The sequence below is a fragment of the Lepeophtheirus salmonis genome, chromosome 11, assembly GCF_016086655.4.
Source record: "Lepeophtheirus salmonis chromosome 11, UVic_Lsal_1.4, whole genome shotgun sequence".
NCBI lineage: Eukaryota > Metazoa > Arthropoda > Copepoda > Siphonostomatoida > Caligidae > Lepeophtheirus > Lepeophtheirus salmonis.
Genome location: NC_052141.2, coordinates 17,360,082 through 17,386,933, shown reverse-complemented (window position 1 = coordinate 17,386,933; position 26,852 = coordinate 17,360,082). Strand labels below are relative to the sequence as shown.

At 33.4% G+C, this 26,852-nt stretch overlaps 1 protein-coding gene across 16 annotated transcripts in view; it reads left to right on the top strand.

Annotated features, from left to right (window-relative positions):
* rdgB (retinal degeneration B) overlaps positions 1-26,852 on the top strand; it is a 74,266-nt gene that overhangs the window by 13,838 nt on the left and 33,576 nt on the right. For 5 of the 16 annotated variants that reach the window (XR_011782197.1, XM_040721192.2, XM_071891708.1 and 2 more), the window contains exons 1-3: positions 14,497-14,661; positions 14,795-15,038; positions 22,488-22,702. The exons of 1 other annotated variant lie outside the window; for it this stretch is intronic. Coding sequence is in view for 12 of the 15 variants with exons in the window: in XM_040721192.2 (XP_040577126.1) it covers positions 14,937-15,038; positions 22,488-22,702 (317 nt within the window). In the remaining 3 variants the exon portion in view is untranslated. Of the gene's footprint in view, positions 1-14,496; positions 14,662-14,794; positions 15,039-22,487; positions 22,703-26,852 lie in introns of those variants that run through there. 10 more of the 16 variants (XR_011782198.1, XM_040721191.2, XM_040721198.2 and 7 more) reach the window with 5 other exon arrangements.

The following is a 26,852-nucleotide window of genomic DNA, read 5'->3' as shown; positions in this document are numbered from 1 at the left end:
GATTGTATGGTTTTTTAATGCCTATTATAAATATCAAATTTATAAAATGCATGTACCAAATAGTACATTTTTTACGGGCAAAATATCGTAAAATCAGCAATAAAACCCTGCTACCTGGTTTGTATTGTATAATTTAGAGTACATTTATAGGATATATAACTATTTTACTAGACTAAGAGCTTACTATAAATGCTGCCGTATATGAGTATATGTAGCTGTTGATTAAAATATTGTTATAATTATTTTTGTTAAAAGCCAATAATATGGATTGCATACCACCGTAGCTTATAGTTAAAGCAAATTCTTTGAAGGAATGCAAGACTCAGGGGCGTCCGCAGGATTATATATATATATTTTTTTAAAATTTTTTTTGGAAAAAAAGTCTAAAAATTTCAAAAATTAATTTTCTAACACTAAATTTTTTTAATTTTTTTTTAAAAATCCACAGCTATTCACAAAAAAGTCAAGAATCAAATTTCAAAGATTAAAGGTATTGTAAAAAAAAGTTTCAAATGTTATAATTTTTAGAAAAAAATTTCAAAAATCCGCAGTTATTTTCTAAAAATTTCCAAATTCCACAGCTGTTTATAATTTTTTTTGGAAAGAAATTTCAAATATTAAATCTTTAAAAAAATGAATATTAAATTTTGTAGTAAAAAAACAAAAATTCCTTTATTAGAGGGATGCTACAGGCCTCTAGCCAACCCCTGCTGGTGTCTCTAAGACTGTATTGCAGATAGGTCTGTTAAAGACAAATAACCATGCTTGCATTGAATATATTCACAGCACGTTGTTATTGTTAGCATACTGAAATATATTAGAATATTGAGTTTTGCCCCAAACTAAAATTTTAGAATCGAAATCTTTATCTATGGTTACCCCCAAAAAAGTTTTTTTTTTCAGCAATTAGTGTGTTTGTGGGCTGGGTCAAAAATATGACAATAGTATACTTAATCATCAAAATGAATACCATTGTTCATAAGTCATAGAAACATTATGTATATAGTCTTTGTCAGTTTTTATCCATCCTATGTTGACAAATAATAACTTCAGGTTTTCAATTTGAATACTGGATATTTGGACTATAATACTGGACTATATTTGACACCATATAGAGTAGTCCAATGGGTTGAGGTGTAGGTTCTCTAAGCCCAAAGTTCTTTCTAACAAATGTTTATATTTTTTTGTTATTCATCCCTGAATAATATTTACAGTATGAAAATACACAACTAGACTTTCGAGGTAGCTTTGTGATTGTGTAGGTATATTTGATAACTTTTTCTTCCTGATCACCCAGTAATCGGCTGCTGTCATTGCTGATGTGCAGGATATTTCGTTCTGAATATGATGTGAATTATATTAGAACTACCTGGCGATTTTGTTGAATTATGACTGGACCAATATCTATTTCCTTTTCATCCGAGAAAAAGTAAATATAAATTCAATAGGTACCGTTCACTTTCGAAACGGAGTTTCTTGTACCTTTGAGAGAGAAAAGGATGCTCTAAATAAGTGAAAGACACATCCCCGGAAGCTTTGGCATAATTGTAAACGGTGGTGGGACACACGGAGTTGGATGGGCCTTTTTGTGCAAAGATGATCCTTAAGGCCCCCCTCTTTTTAAGGGTTTACAGACATTGTAAACCGTAAAAAAGCTGATTTCCAGCTATTCCATTATGTTAAAAATGTTTTTACCGTCGTGGATCAAAGTAGAAACTTGTAACCTTTTAACCTTCATCCTTTTTTCTAAGTGTGCTGCAAATATGCTTAAGGTCTTGTTTTGAACACACGGTAGATTTTTTACAACATGGATTTATGGGAAGCAGAACGCAATAAAGTTATTATTTTGCATTTTTTTGCAAAAGAGAATGTATGAAATAAATAAACATAATCAACTTTCTTCAAACTTATGATTTGCAATCACCTGACTTCTTTTAAATTTCAATATTTGAGTTTTTGATTTTCGTACGTTGAATAGCAGTCCATCAACACAAAAACAAACTGCTACGATATTTATCAAAAGGAAGTATGGAAATCATTTGTATTCTCAATCAAAATTATTTTGCATTTCTATTTGCCTATAAATTAATTTAATAAATCTTTTGTATGCTTTGGAAATAGCTTTAGAAAAAAAAAAGGATACGATAGATTCTATTTGAAACGTCATATCGGAGCTAAGTAAAGGATCATATATTAAATGAATATTCTAGACTATAGCCATTATTCCTGGATATCTCGATCCATACCACAAATTTGAGTATATAGCTCATAATTGACAGAAATAAGGAATCCTTTTAAAAAATGTATCCTGTAAAAACAATATATATTAGACATTTCTCCATTTGTTGTTGTTCCATATATGTTTAATGTTAATCCATTACATATTTATATAATATATTCAACCTCTTTAAGGTTTAATTTAGTTATATTTTCTTTAGAATTTTGATTATAATAAAATACGTTCAACACCTAGGACAGCTGACTGAAAAATACATTTTTCTTCACCCTTTTATTTATTCATTTATCATTTACTAGCGTTAGTACTTGTCATTAACAGGAGTAATTAAGTGTCGGCTAAAAGACAAATTTTGCTTTAATAATATAGGGGATACATCCTCATGAAACCCTCAGAAGTAAATACTCACAATTTATATCAATTCATGGAGTCTGTTCTCTCCTCAAGAAAAAAAGAATGATAATAAGGGGTTGAGAGAAACAATTTAATGTGTTGGGATGACTTTGAGTACTTTAGTCTTGAGAGCGCTCATTAATCAAAACAAACAAAGTCATTTTAACAACATACCAGCGTTTGTATTTCATTCAAATCTTAAGATATACTGAAAAGGCACATGGGCCAGCAGGGTCAGCATGATGGGGGGGGTTGTTAGCCCAAAATACTATCAGCATCGTAATATGATTACTTATATATATGTAAATTTTTTTATATACTCATATATATATGAGACACATTTGGAAACTGTTTTTAGGGTGGCGCCCCCCCCCTAAAAAAAAGGAACAAGCAACACCACTGGGGACAAAAACGAAGAGAAATAGTGCTCTTTGTAAAAGAAGATGAATACTACTACATTATATTATCCTAGATATATCAAAAATATGAGTATGATATACATTATGAAGCACTATATACAGGTCACATCCCTTCAATATGTCATTAATACGGCTGTATCATTATTTATTAGATCAAAATATGTATACGACTAATTTTTTGAGCGCGCTCCCGCTCAATGAAAAATGGGCGGCGCTCATTTTTTGGCGCGTATTTGAACATGAAATTCTTTATGTATGTAAGTTACAAAAAAAAAAAAAAAATCATTTTGTTTCCTTTTTAAACCTGTTTTATATAATAGATAATGGTAATTAAGACATTTTGATAACAAAATAATGTCTCTATCTTCAATATTACGGAAGTTATGACCAATTTATCATCGGAATTTCACGCCATTTTTTCGTAGTGTTAAATCTGTTAATGGTATAACCTACACCAAAATCTGTGATATTATGAAATATGGTATTTCAATAAAACTACACAACTTCCTTAAACATCAAGAGAATTGAATGAGATTTGTATGAATTACAGAATACAGTTCTGTATAAACTATTCTAGCTTTTCTTGAGACATCACTTTAACCGTCTTTTCTTGTAATCTTTTAAACTATACTTTAACTTTCATAAGATGCAGAAAACTGAAAAAATAATACAAATTTATATAAATGAGTGGAAATTCGAGCGATTTTTTTGCTCTTCTAAAATAGCGAGCGCGCTCCTGCTCTCGTTCGTTATTCAAAACAATGAGCGCGCTCCCGCTCTCCCTCAAGAATTTTGAAACTAACATTTTGATATCATTAAATCAATTTCAGTTGGTGAAACATGTTCCTATCCAGCCAGTCCCTTTTTCTTTCCTTTATTCTCGCTAACGTGAATACTTATTCATTATTCTTTAAAATAATTTTCACGTCATGACGTCTCTGTATCTTTTATTATCAGTGTTACCAAATAACCGATTTTTATCAGGTTGAGTTAACCGTAAAAAACCAGGGCTCCTTAGAAATTAATCACCTTTTTGAAATAATATAAATTATAGTACTCATATCAACGGATACGTTTATCATACTGTTTCAATATTGTGAAAAAGTATACTAACCTGCTTTTATGTTATCGCGACACATATGTCAAGGAGCCCTATGTGCACTGCACTCCGTGACTTATCATATATTCATACAGACGGACGTACAAACATGGCTTTATTAATATGGATTTCCACAAAGAAACGTTTTTTTAAAGAATACATCAATGTTTTCAAAATGTTGCCCTAGATCAGTGGTGCCTAATGATAAGGGGTTGTTAACTGATTGTGAGCCGAATATTTATCCTACATAAAACACGTTGTAAAATATATACAGACAGTTATACAAACTCATACTATGAAATTAAATGTAACAATTACCTAAGTAACTCAATACAACGTTCGAGCTAGTATTGAACATACCGGGGCGTGCAAAATTATTTACCAATTATGTAAATATACTTTTTAAGAGGTTTTGTGGCAACCAATCTGATTGTTTCGTATTTTTACTGTTAAAATAAACAAAAATCCTTCCTGTGAGAGCGTAACAACTTCCACACGTGAGACCATGTCCAATCAGGAAACAAAGAGGATCGAAATTGCAGCCCTCCTCCGAGCGGGAGTGCCTCATAACAACATTAAGGAACAGGTTGAGGCCTCGTTGAAGACAATTTACAACGTTTCCAAGCGCTTGGAGGCTGGAGGTGATCTCAAGCAGGGCCAACAGGTCCATTGCTGACATGGCCAGAAAGATGGGAACGTCGAGATCAACTGTTTCAAGGGCATTGAAAAGGGCTGGAGGAAAGTCCCTGAGGCGTACTGTACGCCCTCTACTAACTGAACGTCAGCGAGAAGTCAGACTTGAGCGTGCCAAGAAAATCTTGAATGATATCAAGAGCTCATCGGGACTCATCATCATTTTTTCAGATGAGAAAACTTTTACGGTTGATCCTGTTTTCAACAGGCAAAATGACCGTGTTGTGAGCTTTGGAGATGTTTGGAGATCCAATGGGAAGGCCATGAAGCAGGTATGGTTCCCCACTGACTGAGGATTATGTCAAGATTCTGGCGTCCAAGGTCCTTCCGTGGATCAAATCCATAGTAGGCAACTCTCCTTGGGCTTTTCAACAAGATGGAGCACCCGCCCACGCTTCCAAGAAAGCTCAGGAGTGGCTCAAGGACAACATGAACTTTTGGCCAAGGACTACTGGCCCCCTCAGAGCCCAGATCTGAGCCCCCTACACTTCTCTATCTAGGCGCACGTGCAGACCAAGGCCTGCGAAAAACAACACAAGAACATAAATGCCTTAAAGGCTGCTGTCAACAAGGCCTGGGCCTCCATGGACGCCAATTACATCCAGCAAGTCTGTGGCAGCTTCAGACGTCGCCTGACCAGTGTCATTGAGTCAAATGGTGGATACATTGATTAAATTTGATCACAAACTATTTTATTTTTCTAATAATGTATGAATAAATTGTTTCTCAAGTCATTCGAAATGTCATTATTGTCCGCGATATGTTCTGAACAAAAATCGGTAAATAATTCTGCACGGCCCGGTATTTGGTTTCTGTGTTTGTTTTGGTCGCTCCATTCCTGTAGTTTTTCGCATCAGAATTGCCAAATTAGCCAATTTTGTACTAGATTAGACAAATTTAACAGCATCCAGTGGTTTTTTTTCTTCTCATTAAGCCTTAAATTTTTAATTAAATAAGTAAAAATACCGTGACAATGGGGCTAAAGGCTTCAGAGAGGATGTCAAAGAAGTTTGAGGCCATTCTTACCTTATAAGTATCAACATTTCCGTATGAAGCCTTGTAGGAGTTTTATTAATGCGAACAGTGATTTTCTTCTCCGACGAAGAATTGATGGAATGTATACCAGTTCATAATCGCAAGATGCGACAGTTTCTTGTATAAAAATATGAATGTATATCTGATATTTTATTAATTGATGTCTTTCCTGATTGTTTGTTCTTCAATGAGGCGCTATATTTGAAAGCTTGGGAACCAACATCCTAGATAAGGAAAAACGGAAATACTTCATTATGTAAATGAGTCAAATTAATTTTCTAGTTATTTCAAAGCTTAAGTATCTTTTGATTTAATTTCTTAGTAGTTCGTTGCTCCAGATTAATTTCTCCTATAAAAATATAAATGATTGCCCTATTTTCTCATTATTTTTTTCTTTTGTAAATATTTCATTAGTACGTTTTAAATACGTTCCTACTAATTTTGTTTCTAGATATATACAAAAAAATATGTAGTAGGCTTACAAAATATCTATATACAACGGTACTTTATTGAGTTAATTGGGTTTGTGATTCAGGTGTAGAAACAAATGACAATTGTACTATGAGTAAGATTTTTTTTTTTTGTGCAGCTATTTGAATAAAATGTCATGCCAAATGTCTCCTTGCAAATATTGTTGTGTCCATCATTATTTAGGACTAAAACGTCAGTTCCCTAACGTTCAGTCCTCCATATCCACCTTAAAACATATTTATTTCGTTGATTTATGACGTCACTTTATTTCATCATTTTTGAATGAGTTCTAGAGCTGACAGTTCCAATGACCGGGCCTAAGGACTGATATGACTGGTTTTAAGACTAGACTGCACCAAATAAATAAAGAACTAAACTCATCACAACTTCCAAATATTATCTACAAATTGTCAGGGTAACAGCTACTTGTGTTGAGACTTGGTCCAGCAACGAATTTTTTTTTTTCTGTTTGATCTTGATTAATTTTGTTCTGGACCAATTTTTGGGTTCAGACCGCAGTCTTAGATCTTGGACCAATTTTTTTTTCAGTCTAACATTAAATACCGATTTTATACATATAATATCTATATATTCATTAGATGATTCAAGTCAATCAGTTGGGTTATAAGTAATAAGAATCCGTTTCCTCGAACATACGTGACTTTATTTATTCTACTAGTAAGTGGACTTCTATGTTAGAGGGGATCGAAGGAAGAAACTTCTAACTTGACCATCCATCTCAAGAGATGCTCGTTTTCAGAATTCCATACTCCATAGAAGGACGGAATTAAAATTCATTGGAGATATCTCTGTTTAAAGTTCGTCATTGTAGTTGAAAATACAGTATGTTATAAACAATTTATCTATAAAATAGGTCTAGACCGATTTTTTTTGAGACGAAACTTGATCGAATTTTCCCTTTGGACCAATCAAGACCGAAGTTTACCTTAAAGAGTGTCCAAACCGATTTTTTCCTTTGGATCTATCTAGACCGAATTTTAGTTTCTTATACTTTTACACAAATGCAGGTCATGTGATTTACAGTTCTAATAATATAACTAATTATTTCATTAATTTATAAATACGATTATCAATCTATAGTGATATAAATTAACCAGAAACCCTATGCCCCCTCTGTTCACACAATCTAATTAATTTCACTTCATTAATACTAATTATGTCTAATAATTATTGATGAATGCCTATTTTTAGTTTATATTGAGGTTTTTAATATATTAGTTTGGGTGACAAGTTAATAATCCCTGATTTTTTTAATAAAAAAAAAAAAAAAAAAAAAATCAAACTAGATTTGCTTTATTTTTTAAAATAATTTATGGCTTATGTTGTAATACGTTTGGGGAAAAATTAATTAATTTTTTTTCACTTTATTTCAATGCGTTATAGAAAGTGTTAGAATAATCAAATTAAAGCCAATTATGCCCTGTTCTGTTCGATAATTTGTTGCCAACAAGAATTCAGCTTCATGATCCCCTTCTCGTTGTCCCTATTGACAAAAAACTAGTATAAAACATTTCACAGGCCTCTATTGAGGCCACATTTCTACCCCCAAGTGAATTGCCTAATGACAGCTACAGGTCACTTTGGAGAGAAGTGTAAATACATAAGAACTTTCCATCCGAGCTCTTGGAGCTTCTGACGCGTCATCAAATATGTGTGCTCCCTGGTGTTGCCTTGATGATGCCTTTTTGTCTACTATTCACCAATACTGACCACTTTTGTTCGATTCCCAGTTTCAAACGGTCGAGTTGTTCTCAGTAGAGGGTAGAATTGAGCTGAAAAAAATATTTTGCATTTGAAACCTCCATACTTGACCCAAGATAATTCACGACTGAAGGGGCCAAGTACAATGCTGTCTAAAAAGGGTTATTAATATATATTCACACCTTTACAATATCTTAGCGTTTGATCCGATGTTACCAATAATCAACAATATATATTTAGTTTAAAAAAAGTGCGGGAAATACGAAATTAATTTTTTCTCAAAGTAATATGAAAATAAATAAAAAAACTTGCACACCTCTTTTTAAAAAGAAGGTTATTGTTTTTTTTTAAAGAAAATATACTTAAGATTTTGCAGTATAAGTGAAAGATTGTCACTTAACTATCCCCCCCCCCTTTCCTAAAAAAAACCTATATTACATAAGTTTAATAGAGTCCTTAGTCATGTACGAGTAGAATCATTCACCTCAAAGGGGTTTGAAACGGCATTGTATAAATAAAGGGTTGTCTAGGTAAATTGGGAAAATCTTTAGAGGCTTATAAGAAACGAACTTCATAGATGGGGTTGAACCAAGCATAAACTTGTTATTAGCTGAAAGCTACATTTAATGACATTAATTTATTTATAATGAGATCCGCCTTTCTTGATAACCTCGTCCAGTTCCAGCAATGTACGGGTAATTGACTTCTTCATGGCTTCCAAAGACGAATGATTCTTGGCACATGCCTCATGTTCGACCCTCCCCCTGATATCGCATGGGCTCAGGTTGGGGCTCTTTACAGTCAAAAAATCTGGACTTCAACTATGAAGACAGTCTGTGACCAAGACATCGGGAACTTTTTTGGTCTTGTGGCAGGTATAATTTATTCCTTTCTCTACTCCATCCATCCAGGTAATGCAAATTAAAAGTGCAAAAACAAAACTATTAAAATAATAAAGCTGGACCTACACGAGGTTGCTCGAGCCTGCCAAATCTTCCGGTGCCGTGTGCCTGGGAGTATTAAGAGAGGCAAATCTTATTTCACAAATCCTAATCAATTTGATACTTCATGTTTACATTATCCAGACCAATACTTCGATGACATATTTGAGTCAAAAAAGTAGTTATGGCCTCATCTTGTAATCAATAGGCTTTGTTGTTGATTCCTAATCACTTGCAGTTCCTTCCTGACTCCAGACAAAGGACCTGTCCAGGTTTAAGATGTTTGCATTCTCAACCTTGTCCCGTCCCGTATGGATTACAACAAGGATACTCTGGGTTTTTCGAGATTGTGGAGTATATACTTGCTGGTCGATATCATCGTTTTAACTGACACCCAACACTTCTGACTAGCCACAAAAATATCATCCTATCTGTGTATGTGCTCAAAGTATATTATTATTTTATAATGCATTAAAAAAAAAAAAAACACTAAAATTAGTCGGGAATTTAGTCATTGAGAGAGAGAGAGATGTTTACACTACGGTGATCTATTATTTAAATACCAAACCAATTAGGAAAAATAATTAATGTAACCATTTTTATATTTCTAATCTCAAAGCTGTTATTTTACCCTACGTTGTGCCCATACCTATTGATAAGTGAGTAAAAAAAAAAGAAAAAAAAAAAGAAGAATAATTCCATAGAAGAAGTGGTTTTTTGATATGAACAAAAAGAAATTGCCAATTTACGTCTTCCAATGAGTTCATAGCTCAATCATAATTTAATTTCCTGAAACTTTTACTGAATTAAAAAAATGGATTAGATGTTTTCTTTATGAGTGTTGAGTGTTGAGGGTTTTTAATCCCCATTGGCATCTAGGGACTTCCAATTCAAGAAAGCGTATATCAATACTTGCCCTAAATGAATATCTACATACAAGTTAAGCTTGTATTTTATTTGAATACAAGATAAATGTTGCCTTCAAAAAACCAACTCCTTATTTGTACAGGTTCAAGGTTTTCTATTGTTTCATGGAGGGTAGAAATGAACCACGGTTTCTTTGTTACATACATAATACATATCTATAGAAAGAAAATATAATTCCGTTCTTATTGAGAAAAAAATACTTGTCAAATAACGGTTAATAACATTTTTTTTTTTAAGTATAAAAAATAATATTTTTTGATTGGGTTTAAATAAATGTTCATAGTTGTAAAGTATAAATTTATATTGTATAAATATCGTCTCTAGATATATTTGCACGATCATGGAAAACTCCCATGGGTAGAGGTATGGGGAAATTGATGCTGTATGTGTTTTTAGAAAAAAAAGTATAAAAACCCCAAAAGGACAATTAAAATGGAGGTGAATGAACCAAGACATTCACTTTGTGCAGGCAAATATTTGTAAGATTTGATAAAGAGATGCTTTTAATTAGTGAACAGTGTGCGAGGTAAAATCGTGGACTGAACTTTATATCGATCTAAATTATCCTAGGCCGAATATTTTAGAATACTAGGTTCCGTTATTAAAAGTAATAACTATTCCGGTTAATAAACTTTTTTTTTTATTATAAAAAAGTATCTATTGTCTGCGTGGTTGTAAAAAGGCAAACTGTGTCTGATTTGCTCTACGCCCAAGTGACTGTAGATGAGATCATGATGGTGCTCCGGGAGTCTTGTTTGCAAGATTACAAGCATTGTGGGTTCATATGAGAGAACTGAGAGATCCACTGGCAGCGTTAGACATCGGAAAATCGGGGTCATGGAGGATTTGGACAGCCCGATTATTCGAAATCCTGCCAAGTCGATGAGGCTGCATACCAAGGCTCTCAATGTCAATGATTGGACTGTGAGAAGGTATTTGAAGGATTTGGGAGAAGGTATCTTATGCACGACGATTTCGGCAAATGGTATCAATAGTAACCAAGGCCCATCGGATTAAGAGAGTCCAGAAATTGTTGAATTGGTTAAAGCATAATGGGTCGACTATTCCCCCTCCGACCTTCCCATTTTGAATATAGTCGAGAAGAGAGGCTATGATACTCCTAACCAAAGTTTGGATTACCACAAGGCAACCGTCGAGCAGCAATGGGTGGGTATGTCCTAGACCTTCATCAATAAGTGCTGGGTCCCCTTTAGGCCCATGATGGAAACTAGGTCTGCGCCCAAAGGAAATCATTTTGAAAACGAAAGACAAAAAACCAACAATTATCAATTTTATGAATAAGCCTCAAGGTCATACTCCTAATCATTCTTACAAAAGTTCACACCATATTTCTTTCCAATCAAAAAGTCCATAATTTTACTTGCAAACTGTGGGTACCTGCATGCTTTGAGCCATGAACGAGAGGCACGTAGAAGAGGAGAAGTGCTCTTAGTAACATGATGTTTGTCCTTATTTGAACATTTAATTAATGTACGTGTCTGTATATTAGTTTTGAAACTCGGTTCAAACCCAAATTTGGTTAAAAAACAAAAATTCCTTAATTGGGGGGGGGTCTATAGTCCCTCAATTGGCGTCTCTGCCTCCTGGCCCACTCTCAGTAAAATTCTCTACTGGGATACAAACTTTCCTTTCTGAGAGTTGCATCAACCATGTTCTGTTGGTACGTAAAAATAAAAAGAACATAAAATCAACCTGATCGCCCACCCAGTCAATTTAAAAGTAAAATAGGTGGAGTACACCTAATTAGAATAGCTGCACGCAGCTATGAGATTAAGTTAATAAACAAAAACTCCATTCCATATCTATACAGACATAAACTGGATTACAACGATGTCGATTCTCAATTCCACTGCGGCGAGTACCCCACGAACACACACAAATAAATTTCCCTGCAATTGTAATCGTTATTCTACATATTTCAGGAACTCATATACTATACACTTAGATATTATGCCTTTCAGAAATAAATACTCATAATATCTCGTAAATATGGTAAACCTCACAATTTGAAGGAAAGGAATTATTATCAATAATTAGTCCGATGTCAATCTTCAATTCTCCTCTGAGTCACACAAGGATTTAAAATTATTAACCCACAACAAATCCTCAAGGTTTCTCTTACTCAACAATTCTTCAGATTACCAATTCCCAAAAAAATGGGATTGTTAAAAAATTCAATGGATTTTCATAATTACATATGCTACTAGATGCATGTAACCAAAGGCTCAAGCACGCCCGCTACAAATGGGGTAGAAGAACTGAGAAATTATAACCATAGGATAACATAAGTTCATAAGGCCATTTGTGGACCATCTATCATATTTTCATGAAAAAATAGTATTATTAGATTAAAATAGTCAAACAAGACAAAATCAGCCTTGACAAATTTATAAATCATAGTTTTTATGAATTGAGGTAATTCAAATATTAAGCCTAGCCAAGCCTCTTTTTTAGTTATAGGCATAGATTTGACTATTTGAATCTAATAAATGGGTAGTTTTAAAAAATATGAAAATTGTTATATGGTTCAGCTGTCATGGTTTTGATTAGAGTAGTTGTAAATAGATGTGACAAAGGAAATAAATAATCCATTCCACTCCATTTTTTGTGAGGACATCCACGAGAATTACTTCGTTTTTGATCTTCAATTCTACTCTGAGTCCAACAAGGACTTTCACAAATAACTCCACATCCAATCCCCAGTATTATTCTCCGTTATTATCCGTGTGTAAACATAATTGATACTTAGATGATGTTTCTCCTCAATAATAATGATAATTTATTTTGGAAACAAATACTAAGAGTCTAGCACGCGTTTAGCTCATATTTTATACAGCTCTATGTATCATTGCGTGGGCGTCCGCAGAGTGATATATATATTTACAATTTATTTTATTTTACCTCTGACTAAAATTAAATTTTTTGGAACAAAAACGTGAAAAATCCAGAGCTGTACATAAAAAGTTAATTTTTGAAAAAAAAAAAAAAAAAAAATTATTACACTTCACAAATAATAAAAGTTTTTGAAAAAAAAAATTCAAAAATTCACAGCTATCCACAATAAGTTTGATTTTTTGGAAAATAAGTTTAATTTTCTATATTTCAAATATAAAATTTATTACTTTGCTGTATAATTTGGCCAAATGCCCTTTCTTTAAAAAAAAAAAAACCGATTTTGCGTAAATGTGTTTCATCTTAAACGATAAATTCTGGTAAAAAGCAAAAATTCTTAATTTTGGAGGAGTGCAGCCCTTACAGCCAACCCCCTATGTACGTTCCTGCATAGAGTTTAATTCCTCCAGCAAAAATATTGATAAAATAATTTCCCATACGTCGTTTCTTTAATTTACGTTTTGATGATTTCCCTTTGGCTCTCTACTACTTTGAGCACGGACATCACATGCCTTGTCTGAAAAGAAGGGAATTAAAATGCCTACTATCCTGTAGTGAATGACTTTCCCTGTAGTTTCTGGAAAAAGGGGGAAATATATACGGCCTATCGACATAAAAGCAAGCCAGAATGATTTTGCTCAAAATTGAGTTCGATCTAAGATTTTATTATCTTATACAGAATGACTTTCCTCAATTCATGTCAACAAAATCTTCTTATTAATCCTTTGGGTGTACCACAAATCATACTTAAAGTAGTCAAAGTTGATCGTCATATTAATAGAAATGCAAATGGATGGATTTTATATGAATGGACCTATATGGAAATAATACAAGTCCCTTAAATCAAGTAAAGGTTTAAGCTATTGCTAATCAATGCATCTCAACGCAAATGGACTCCAAATGTCTTTCAAGAGGAGTATATATATTCATTCCCTGTCAACATACAAGTAAGTTGGAATGATTTTTCTCTAAATCGAGTGTGGATTGCGATTGTGTTCTGAGACGACGAAATACTCTTCCTTGCTATCAATAAATTATTTCACAAGCTGCACTTAAAGGAGCAAAAATTGATGTTCACGATAAAAGAATAAGGAATTGTTAGATTGTATGAGTGAAAGGAACCATTTCGGGATCTTCAATTAAAATAAAGATTTTTGGTGTATCTAAACACATCCTAGATATGTGAATAATAAGCCTATAATACAATTAAATATGTTTCTGAAGGTAAAAAAATAAATTTGGATTTTCTCCTTTGCTTTATTTTTCTTCAACACTGCTTTTATGTTGACAGATTCTATCAAATGCGCCCTATTTCCTTGTTTCTATTCCACAGGTTCTCCCATTTCGTACCTCCCTCCCCTCTCACAGGCGCTTGAGGCGTGAGGGGAGAAGAAACGAATCCACCATCATTCTCTTCTGACCTTGATGAACAGATGGCGCTCTTACTGCTTTTTCAAAATGAAAGCCTTTTTGTATTCCAGAGTGCGATATTTTTCCCTCTCTTCTCTTCCTTTCCCCCCTCTTGTGTTCTCTCTCTCTTTTTTATCCCGTGCTTAGAGGGGCCTATTCGGCGAGCTTTTTACATACATTTTATCACAAAATTTGTTTCGCGTTTTTTCCCTTTTTTCTTCTATTCTTTTGTAAGATGTGTATTTTTTTTTTTTTTTGGAATGTGAGATTATAATGTAATGTAATGTAACAGTGTTATTCAGATGGTGAACAAAAGACGTAAAAAAGCACAAACTTTACTTGACTTTCTTGATAATAAGCATAGTAGCAACAAGAAAAACTGTGTTTTATTCCCCGAAAAAAGTAAAGAAATTGAAAAAAAAAAAAGAAATATCATTTTAACAAAAAAATATTGATTATAAATAATCCTTTGACAAAATTTACATAGGCTTATTTACATTTTAAATATATATATTTTTTCCCTCTCTCTATAAAGAGTGACGCAGATGATGTGAAGGACTTCTGAAGGACCAATAATTATTGTTAATTATCCAATCAAGACTCTTCAGTTCGTCGTCATCGTTGTCATAGCTTACGAACCAACGAACCCATCAACTAGGAACAGGATCTGACACAAAATGCTAATTAAAGAGTACCGAATCCCTCTACCAATGACGGTAGATGAATACCGCATTGCTCAACTCTACATGATTGCTAAAAAAAGCCGTGATGAGTCCTCGGTAAGTCATTTTCTCATGTTTTTGTTTTTTTCCTCTTCATTAATACTCATTTTGGCGGGGTTTTCATCTTTTAATTTATATCAAAAGAAAATTGAGTTTTGCTGCATACGCCTTCAAGTCTGCCTATTAATAGATTTTTTTTGCATACGTTAAATTCTTTGCTAAAAATAGATTTATTAGTAAAGTACTTACCTCTAAATACTGCATTGGTAGAACAAATTATTTTATTATGGAACTAATTCCTATTTGATTTCCATTACAAAATAGCTTTTCTAAAAAGCAAGGTTGCGAGATCGAATTCATATATTTGTTCCGATATATTTTATAAAAATATATAAACGAGTAAATAAATTTGTACCCGGTCCTTTTGCCTCAGGACATTCTGCCTTGAACCATTACGCCTTAAACCCATATTGCCTCAAATGTATTTCGCCTTTAAATATAAATAAATGATATTTATACTTGGTTATCTTTTATTTTTGGTTGAAATTGATGTTCCGTTTGAATTTTTTACTCAAAATATATATTGCGTACTACTATAAACCTCCTTAAATTTTTGTTTCTCTTGGACTAATGACGGAATTATATTCTTTTCTCTTATTGGTATTAGTCGTTAATCCATGAGTCTTTTCTAAAATTTTAATAATCCATCGTGTCAAATGAAAATTAACTACGTTTAAATCATTGTCCTGTTTTTATTTTGCAAATACATTAATTTCATTAACTATTTTGTCATTACATAGTAAAATTTTGATAGTACACATGTATTTATATTTTCGGAATAATTCTATCATTAATTATTCATATTTTTGGGCGAAATGTCCTGAGGCAAAATAGTTTAAGGCAAAAATACCTAACGCTAAATAAATTATAAAACCTATTAAAATCTACTTTTTCTCAATTGTTCTCTTGAGGGGAAACCCCTGATGCTAACTAATATGAATTTTGTACTATTATAATGCAATAATATCACGTGGTATTTCATTCAAATCTCCTATTTGCAATCCCCAAAATTGTTATTGGGCCAAAAATGATACATATTTACACCTTAAAATCAAAATTGAAATATATTAAAGGATTTTTAATCGTAAATCTTTAAAAAATAATTAAATCAATGATTTAAACCGATGAATTTGTCACTTAAAGTTAAAGTATCAACTTCAATCTTAATTCAATAAGCTATAGAGGTACAACCCTTCTTTTAGACATAGTTTTGTATTGTTCAAGGGACTGCTTTCATAATTTTTTGAGTGTAGTTAACCTTCCGTTATATATCGCATATAATTAAGTTTAATGTTTCAAGAGCATCATGAGAAGTTTTGGCGATAAAAGTTAGATTCAAAAGAAATAAGAAGCATTTTTTATAATATTCCACTTCACTAACGGAGAGTCAAAATGTGACTTACTTTTGAACATAATTTTTATATAGAAAATTACTTATAAATTCACAAATAGAAAAATACAATCCTACTCGGTAGGAAATTGAAAGAAAGAACATAATCTTTCTTCCTTTGTAAAGGAACAAAGAAAATGGCTGAATATGCTTTCAAATTCATAGCAAATTGTCTTATTTTATTCTACAGGCCGCTAATGTATAGCTTAACCTAACAAAAAATGGGATTTTTTCCTCCTTTCATTTATGATAATTGTAACCTTTTTACCAGGGCACTTTTTGTATCTACTCCGACTCCAATTCACAATTTTTAATAATATATTAGTACTATTGAGTCATTTGTGTCTAGAGACCATAAATAACGATTTAAATTATAGCAATAGATAGTTATTAGTTAGATGTAGTAAATAATTGTGCCAGGTATAAAGAAAATATTTAGAATATAATATATTTAACAAGATCAACAATAAATGAAATGGATCCATTTATTGCCAATACATTCATATACATATTTCTGAACTTAATTTATCTACTTGTATCCGAGGAACAGCAATATAGGCAACCTTTCACTACAACGTTACTCTGATAACATTGACTTGTCACGAGTCTAAGTAATGAACTATCATGGCTAGTGGCTATGCTCTACCCAACATAATAATTTGGACTTTAGAGATGTTCGGGAATTGTGATTGTATCGACTATAGAGCATATTTGAAATTTGTGAATTAAACTTATATATGATTTAACTTTCAGGTTTCATTGCGTTTATTTCCTTCCTCTGATGGATACTTTAAGCTGATATTGTGTAATACAATGACAACTAAGCTACTTTTCTGCTAAATATTCATCCAATTGTCAAGATTACCCTGTTTATTTTGGTTTCTTTTTCTTTTAGATACCGAAAATTTGGATTTTTTTTTAGAAAAATAAATCCAAAAATAACAATTTTTGGAAAATAAATGAAAAATTTAATTTTTCTAAAAAAAAAAAATTGAAAAACTAGTATTATTAGAAAAAAGTTTCAAAAATCCATAGTTATTCTCAAAAAATTTCCAAAATACAAAGTAATTGACAAAAAATTTTCAAAAATTTTCAAATATATAATTTTTTTGCCGAAAAATTTCCAAAATTTTTCACTATTCACAAACAATGAAATTTTTCTCAAAAAATTTCAAAAATCCATAGCTATTCTTAAAAAAATTTCTAAAATTAATGAAACTATGAGAGTTCCTAGAGAATAGAGAAAATCAACACTGATTGGATAGACTGTTATTTATATAAATTTTTTTTTGAACTAAGAGTAGAATTGAGGATCGACACCGTAGTAATCCCTGCCTGTTTATACCCTTCTTATACCAGTCCAACCGTTATTATTTAAACATTTTAACACTCAAAGTATTGAAGTCCATGGGAGAATCCTGGGTGAATTAGGAAATAAGTTAGTTAACTAGGAATTATAAATTGAAACACAAAGAAAATGTTTAAGTTAATGTATCCGCTCTTAGAATTGATAGTAAGCTCCAGCGGATATGGAAGCTACTGTAGATCCACTGGATGCACTCTACGATCATGGAGGCCCAAGCCTTGTTGAATCACGTCTTCAGGGCGTAAGTGTTGTTATGTCTTGTATTACAAAACTTGGATGGGCATAGATGGAATAGTCTATGGGGGTGAGGCCTGAACTCTACGGCGGCCTACAGTAGTGTGTTTGGTGGTGGAGACATATCGGTGCTCTTCTATTAAATCCCCAAATATCACCACTCGATCATTCTGCCTATTGAAGACATGGTCTTCTCATCAGAAAATACTTTTCTCAGCTGTTCTTTTAACAGAGGCTGTGGAATACACCACATACATTTTCCTCCTGCCTTTTTAGAGCCTTACACCACCAATGGGAAACTCATCTTTCTGACCATGTCAGCTGTTGAGGAATTCGGCTATTTCTTGAAGGTCAACATCAGGTAGTTGATTTACAAGGAAGTGGTTTCTGCCTCTTCTTGGAGAGTCTCTGAGGTCCTCCCCGTCCTTAAACTGCATGGATACCTTGTTAATTGTTTCCTCCAGGCCCCGGTCTGTCCCCAGATTACCTTGTGGGATAATCCTACGCGGAGGTTGGAAATTTTTCAGATCACCCTCGCTTATATACTTATCAAAATAATATAAATGATTGGATAATTTTCAATATTCAATATATTTTGTGAGGAAATTTTTCTATTTTTTCCTCGTTTAATAAACCTAATAAATAATAGAAGCCATGATGATGATGTTATTTTATGTTGTTCTTTTGTTGTCTTCGTTAGCTACTCAGCCTAAATATATATATATGAATGATATATGCCTATAATTGGTTAAACAAATAATATTAATACTAATATGTAATGACCTATATGAAAGTCAAACAGAGGGTTTTTTTATTAGCAGGATGCTTATTTACAGTCAACATTGGTTCCTATAACATCAAATAGATACTGATTACTTGTACAAATATCACCTCTTAAAAAAAGAAATCGAAAATAAACGTACTCTACTTGAATATTTAGGATGATAGCAGCTTAGATGTCATGACGTTTAATAAATCTAGCTCCTAGCAGCCATTATGGGAAAACACAAATACCAGTTCTTATATAGCAAAACCATTTAGGCTGAAACTACTTAAATGTAAAGATTGACGGATCCGCATTTTCTAGAATCCAGATCAGTTCTTTGGACGTAAATTTTCGGTATAATCGAATTCACGAACTTTAGGATCCAAATAGAAAATTACACGGATATTTGTCACAAATTGGATGAGCATTTACCCAAAGTTTGTACCTCAATGAAATAGAATCAGGATTAAATTAACGTTTTTAATGATTACGGATGCTGAAACAAAAATAACACATTGAAATTATTATTTGAATATGATTATTAGTTATTATTAGAATCATTGTTTGAATAACAGTGGGTACTTTTGGCACCCCTACAGCCCTGATCCGTACACCCTCTACTACACCTTATGGGTGTATGTCGAGAGAAGGTCTGCAGTGTCTGTCATCAAAATACCAAGACTCTCAAAACCACTGTCAGCCAGCACTTGGACTCCATGACGGAAAACTACATCCCGCTGCTTGGAACCCCTCATTGGCACTAAGGGTGACTACGTTTATGATTAAGAGAGCTCATACACACATCTACAGGGTGTCCACGATAAATTGGAACTACTTTAAACTTCATCCAGATCCATAATGTGGATATTCGGGGTTAAATCATACTAATATAAAAATTTGCGTGAACAATACACTATAACTTCCACCACAATTGTTTTGACAACAAACAATAGTCATCATGGAACAAGCAAGGAGAGACGCCATCCTCGAATTGGCTCGCGCGGGACACAAGCCCTCTACTATCTACAACATGAAAAGTGCCCGAATCCGCACTCCCCGCTTCTTTGAAGGCCTCCGGAAGTCCATCAAGGCTTCGCCGGGGACTTCCTTGTCCAGGTTGACCAAGAACCGTGGAGTGAGCAAGCAGCTGGTCTCCGAGGCTGTGAATGAGGACCTCGGGTACAGGTCATACCGAATGGCCAAACAACACATCGTCACGGCATCCATGAAGGCCACCAGGCTCACCAACGGTAAGCGTCTCCTCAATTACCTGAAGAGCCATGAAGGAAGAATTATCTTCTTCTCCAACGAGAAGAACTGGACTGTCGACATAAGCTACAATGTCCAGAATGACAGGTGGCTTGCCAAGGAGATAGAAGAGGTACCTGCGGTCTTCACCACAAAGTTCCCGGCCTCTGTGATGACCCTGGGTGTCATCTGCAGTACCGGTGAGGTGATGCCTCCTTTCTTCTTCAATCCCAAGGAAAGGGTTAAGATGGTGGCTGCTGAGGGAGGACATGTTGAATAAATTTATTGTTTAATATCATGTCCAACTTTTTCATTTTAACAAATGCACTCCAAATTCCATTTTTATCAAGCAGGTTGAATTTTAAGATAGTTCCAATCTATCGTATTTATATTTTTTTAAATTATATTGTTAATTAATATATTAATAAATGAATTAATGTCCCGGGCAACGCTGTGCAAACCTACTCTAGTGTAAAATAACATATAGATATATGTTACGGACACATGGAGCGTACTATGAAAAATTCATGTAACGTCCACAAACAACAGCCTCTCACACCTCCTCACAGATAATACATATTTTTTTAGTTTGCTTTTGCCCAGAGTGAAACTCACATTCTTTTGTGTCAATCAATTCCGAATCCAATTTTTCCCTGTCAAAAGAATATTTCCCGAAATTACATAAAAGTTAACTGTGAAGGAAGTTATTGACTCTTATTTTATATGAATGTATGACCTAACTATAGAATACAATTATAAATAGGGCTGCTTTTGACATAATTAATAATAATTTATTGGTCATTGAAATAAACATGTTTTAAGAGTCCTTACTTATTCGGTCTGGTACAATCCAGACTTAAGAAGAGTCTATCGGTCATTGGAGGTGGTCACTAAGACTGTAGTTCCATAGAACTGTCAATTTTAGAATGGATTAAAAAAAGAAAGAATATAATTGGTAAAATCTTTAATCTACCGAACAAACGAAATGGTTAAGAACCATTTTTTTTTTAATTATTTGAAAGATACATTAAATGAAATTCAATTATGTATTATGAAATTCGCTCTCTGGAGAACCTTGGCCACACTTTGGAAGGTCAGATGACCTTGTGCAGATCTAGCTTTGCCATTGTATTGGCTTAGCACTTTTAATTTACATTCCTTTGGTGGATGTAGTAGACAAGAAATAAATTACAGCTTCCGACAAGACAGTGCACCAGCCCACAAGGCCAAAAAATTGCAGGATGTCTTGGACATAAAATATCCTCACTTTTGGAGCTTTTGTAATTTTTATCTCTGAAGGAGACATGAGTCAAGTATCATTAGTCTATGGAGGCTCTGAAGAAGTCCATTACCCGTATAATGACAACGCTGGATCTACACAAAGTCACTTGGGCCTGCCAATGCTTCCAACGCCGTGTGACCTAGGCTATCAAGAGAGGCAGATTGTCCAATTGTCAGGGGGGTTACCAAGATAATTGTTTTATTTCTTTTTTAGAACCCTACTCATTTTACAATTCTCTTTTGTGTTTCTTGACCTGAATTACAAAACTATTGAAGAAGTTGAGCTATTTTTCTATATAGTTACTTTGTAAGCCTCCTACTCTTTTTTTTCCTTTCTTTTTGCATATCCCTAGGCAGAAAATTAGTTCTTGTGTATTTCAAACGTACAAATGAGATGTTTACAAAAAAATAAAATAAAAAAATGAATGAAAAAATAGGCCAATCATTTATGTTCCAATAGGGGAAATGAATCTAGAGCACCATGCTTCACTTTCAAAGAAATGAGATCAAACGCTCATTTAACACCTTGAAAACAATGATGAATTATTTCTGTTAATAATGAAAGTAATTTGTCTCATTTGCATAATGATCTATATCCCTTTTTTTTGGTTGTTCAAGAGGATTTTTATTCGCCCAGGATATACTTTTCTGTTTGATTCCTACTCACGAGGATTTTTCACATCCCTACACATATCGAATGTATTTATTCATATAAGTGGGAGTACTCGCTGTGTTAAGCATTCCCAGGCTACAAAAATCAAACAAAAATATATATTCAATTTTCTCCTTTTTTTCTGATTGTATCATATGAAATATCGGAGCATATATCAAAATTTCGAAGTATTTTCAACTATACTAATATGATGCAAGTATATTCGATATTGTTCGATATATCTGTCCACCTATAATAGGAAGTGGAGGAACCAACAATGTTGTATTACATTATTAAAAAATGTGGAAACATTATTTATTACCACTTCCTTGATATTAACATGCGTCACTTTGAATTTGGTTTTTTGAATTTTGAAACACCTTAAATGAAATCCCGATTTTATCAAATATTTAGCAATAAAAATAAGAAATAAAGGGGTTAGTAGGAAATTGCACTCTAAACCTAACCTTACAATCACTATTTCATACACGACCATTTTCTTTTTCTAGGGCACGGGCTCCGGAGTCGAAATCCTAATAAACGAACCCTATTCTAACGGTCCTGGAGGTTCTGGACAATTTACTCATAAAATATACCATGTAGGAAGTCATCTCCCTGGATGGTTCAAATCCTTACTTCCAAAGTCAGCCTTGATTGTGGAGGAAGAGTCATGGAACGCATATCCCTACACCAAAACAAAGTTCAAGTGTCCTTTTGTTGAAAAGTAAGGATTTATAATTTGAATGAAATAGGTATTCTATTAAAAAAAAAACTTAACCTTTAAATTTTCTATATGTATATTAAATCTGAATGTCTCTGTATGTTTGTCCTTCAATCCCGGCCAAAGTAATGAATTGATTTTCTTGAAATGTTTTTATGTAGCTTCTTCTAGTTCCATAAATGGGCCTGGTAAACTTTTTTAGGCCTTCAAGACCATGGCGGCCTTTAACTGTCATATTTTCGTACTTCCCATGTTTAACTTGAAGGCCCGGGTGTATTTATGATATTAGAAGGGTTCTTTGATGCTCAGGAAAGCGGCAGGAGAAGAATTTAACCTGCCTAATGGATCAAAAGATCATAACCAATGGGGAGAACATTAGAAGGGGTTCTTTGTGCTGAAAAATACGATGGCGGTGCAGTTTAAACTGCATTGAGGCTCAGTACTTTACCCTCACAGCCTGATAGCCGGTTTTTGGGATATTACGAGGGTTCGTGGATGTTCAGGGAAGCGACTGCAAGCTCGACGTCTGACCCAGACTAAACCAACTACTTTCTCATTGCGTGAAAGAAGAGTATAATGCTTATATATTCGCATATATTTATACTCATAGATCCTACGTGAAAATAATTCTTAAAATTTACGATCCCCTCCAGCCCACCCCCTGCGGACGCCCCCGCTGCTATCTATAGCTTGGAGTAATTGAGCTAAAACAAAAAGTGTATCAACTGTTCCTTGTCTAGATTAGATATTATGGTGGACCCTAGTAGGCCTTGAAAGGAGGAATTACGTCACTTGAAGAGAAGCCCCCCAAATACTTTTTTTCCCTTCATTTTTATATTTTAAAAATGACGTAAGATCCTTTAAACCTACATAAATCATAAAGACTTTCTTATTCTCCATTATTTTTTATTATATTTACTTCTTGAAAAATCTAGACCACATAAATTCTTCTTTAGTAATAATAATAAAAAATAAATGGGTTCTATTCCTAAGTTTATGATATGTTGAGGGATAGTTATAGGTAATGAATACTTCAATTTGAAGAAGTAGAAGATAGATTCAAAAATCATATACCTACTACTTACATTAGAATGTATAAGACATTTCTCACATGATTCTGTTTTGCCAGGATTTATTGGAGTTTATCGCGTGTGCGGAATTCTCAAAAAATATTTATTTTCCATTAGAATATCATACATTTAGATAGATAACTAACGGCCCGAGACCAAATTTTTTATTCGGTTTGACATAAACATGATTTTTTATGGAGCGATCTGGACTAAAAATGTAGACCGTGAATTGAAATTTACTTTAGACAAAATTTACACAAGTGGTGATGAGAATTTCCTCTCGGGATTCCCTTTCACCGAAAATATGAATTTTCCCTTGGAAAATTCTGGATTTAATTATATAAATAACTAGCAAATGTTTACCCGGCGTTGATTGGGCCCAGGAGGAAGCGAGAAATACCATTGATAATGGTTCATATTTTTTCTTCTTAAATAGTTCACTATAGGCGATCATTATAATATATCTAAAATTATGAATTTAAAAAATTATGTTCTGTTATAAACTCAACTAACATACCAATATATGTTAAAAATTTATTTATATCATAATTCCATCTTTTCTTTACGTCAAGATATTGTCAAATCGAAATTTGCAAAGAAAATCCAAGAAAACTGTTTTGCACTATTTTTGCAAAAAAAGTGTTAAAAACATTTATTGGTATTGTAAAGAGGAACACAAACCTATCAATTTTTTTTTGTTCTTGCAAAACTAAAAAACCTATGGAGTATAATCTTGTCCAAAAAAATGTCCTTTGATAACTTGTTCATTTATGCAAATATTGCAAAAATGATATAATAAAATGTTTTGGAAATTGAAAATACTATTCTCCATTGCTAAAGAGAGCTGAACATTGAATTTTACTAAAACTAATCAATCCTGAAAGGTATTGGTATAAAATCTATAGATGCTAAAAAAAAAACACTGAATTCTAACTGATTTCTGTTGGAAAGATATCGAATTTTATTAGATAGCTAATTACTCATGTTAGAGGAAAGAGTCAGTATAAAATATTGATGAAACAGTTTGGATAGTTAAGTGGAAACCAAATGGAAGGGAGGGAGACGAGACAAAGGACTCATTGTCAAATGATTTTGGGAAAAATATTGTATACAAAATCTTTGAGGAGATATAGTTGCATGATGAAATCCTCGTGTTCATTATCATGGAGAGACAAAATTGATGTGTATCCAATATTTTTTGTAATTTCATTGTAATTATATTATATTCGGGCAAATCCTCTAATGTAGCTTCACTGAGCATCAAGGAACTCTTCTAACGTGCAGGTAAACTGCTGGGGTCCTTATTCCTTAGAAAAGCTGCAACGTTAGTGTATAAACTCTCTGGAGGCCCAGTATTTGACTTGGCCAACCTGAGGGCTAGGGTCTACAGAGCCAACCGTTATTATTTACTCCTCTCTATCATATATTTAGGAGATGTTAAGAGTCTTTTTTAGCATTTTCTTATGAACAATGTTGTAGAACACATAATTAGGTGTAAATTGCTAAGAAAAGCATTGTCTTTGTGCCCACCATGAGTACACAGTAAGAAAGATTGAGATAGCAGCCCTCCTCTTCGTGGGATTGTCCCAGAAGGTCATGTGGGAGCAGATTTGGTCCTCGAGAAAGGCGATTACAATGTCTATATGCATGGATGATGCATGTTTACATTGAGGTCCCAGCCTGCTCCCTAATTGTCTTCTGGGGCAATCCTGGTCGGAGGAGCGCTGCTATCTAAGTCCTCTTCTCGTACTGTGTCATGTTGCGTCACAATGATAGAACCACCAACAATTTTGTTTTACAATGATAATTTACACCACGATTTTACCACGCAACGATTTTGTCCTCAACCTTTTGACTATACTCCTTTTATTGGGCACAAAGTTAAAGTAAGGATTGGTATATAAGGGCCCCCCTATTTTGTATTGCGTAATGTAGGCAGTAGGTAAATGGACTTAAGTAAAAATTCCTGGTTTGAGATTCCATACTGAAGCCATTTTGAAAAGGAGAAGAAAATAAAGGATATGATGTAATATGATAAATCTTATGTCGACATAGAAAGGGGAAAAAATTATAGTGCTTACATAAATTATTTGAAACCCTAGAGAGTCACAAATTGCCTCTCTCCTCTAGACCTCTTTAAATTGGACTTTTTCGTCAAACTTAAGAAAATATATATGTTTATTCACACATTGCAAAGTGTACGAGTATATTAAATAAAAATTCCAGTTCGGAAAAGTTTTAAGTCTAACAAAGATACAAGACATTGTTTCTTTTTTTTCAATATAGTCTCCTCCACTCTCATCTCTGTAATCCGTCCAAGTAGTACTCGACGTTTTTCTTTGCAAAATAATTGTTCACGAAGGTGATGATTGCCTCTCCATGCGAGTGTTTTTATGAAAATTGACAAAATGGAGTATCGAGCTATCATTAAATATATATATATATAAAACAAAAAACAATGCGCCTATGCAAATCAAAGATGAGTTGGATTCTGTGTATGAACTTCCCACCATTATTTACTATGAGCTTGGAAGACGAAGACTAATGAAAAAATAGTAATCGGCGTTTTTCCCTGCAAAACAATTGTTCACAAGACACCCTGTGTTTTGGGGTCAATTACTCTGAGTTGGATTACTTTCAAGTGTCAAATTTTAACACATTAAACTTTTCTATGTCTGCTATTATTTGAATACATTTATTGGTTCCACTTTCAAAAAACAATGTTTAATGACAACTTGAAAAAATAGGTTTTTGTCCATTTTTACAAAAAAAAAAAACAACAACTCAAATCAACTCACTTATACGATAGTTACATAACGAATGCGCGTTCAAAATGGCTAAAAATTTAGTGGGTAGCTGTCACAGATACTAAATACATGTCACTAGCTTCTTTTACAATTGTTAGTAACTTCCCGTTGAGGTCGGATTCTTCCTCGTATATATATAGAAATTGTTTGCTTTTTTTTTTGGGGGGGGTGCGGGGTATTCAGAAACTTTTTAAAGACCCTCTTAGCAGAAGCTCACTAGGTCACTGATCCAGAGTATATACAACTCTCTACTTCGAGGCAACCACCAGGGGTTGA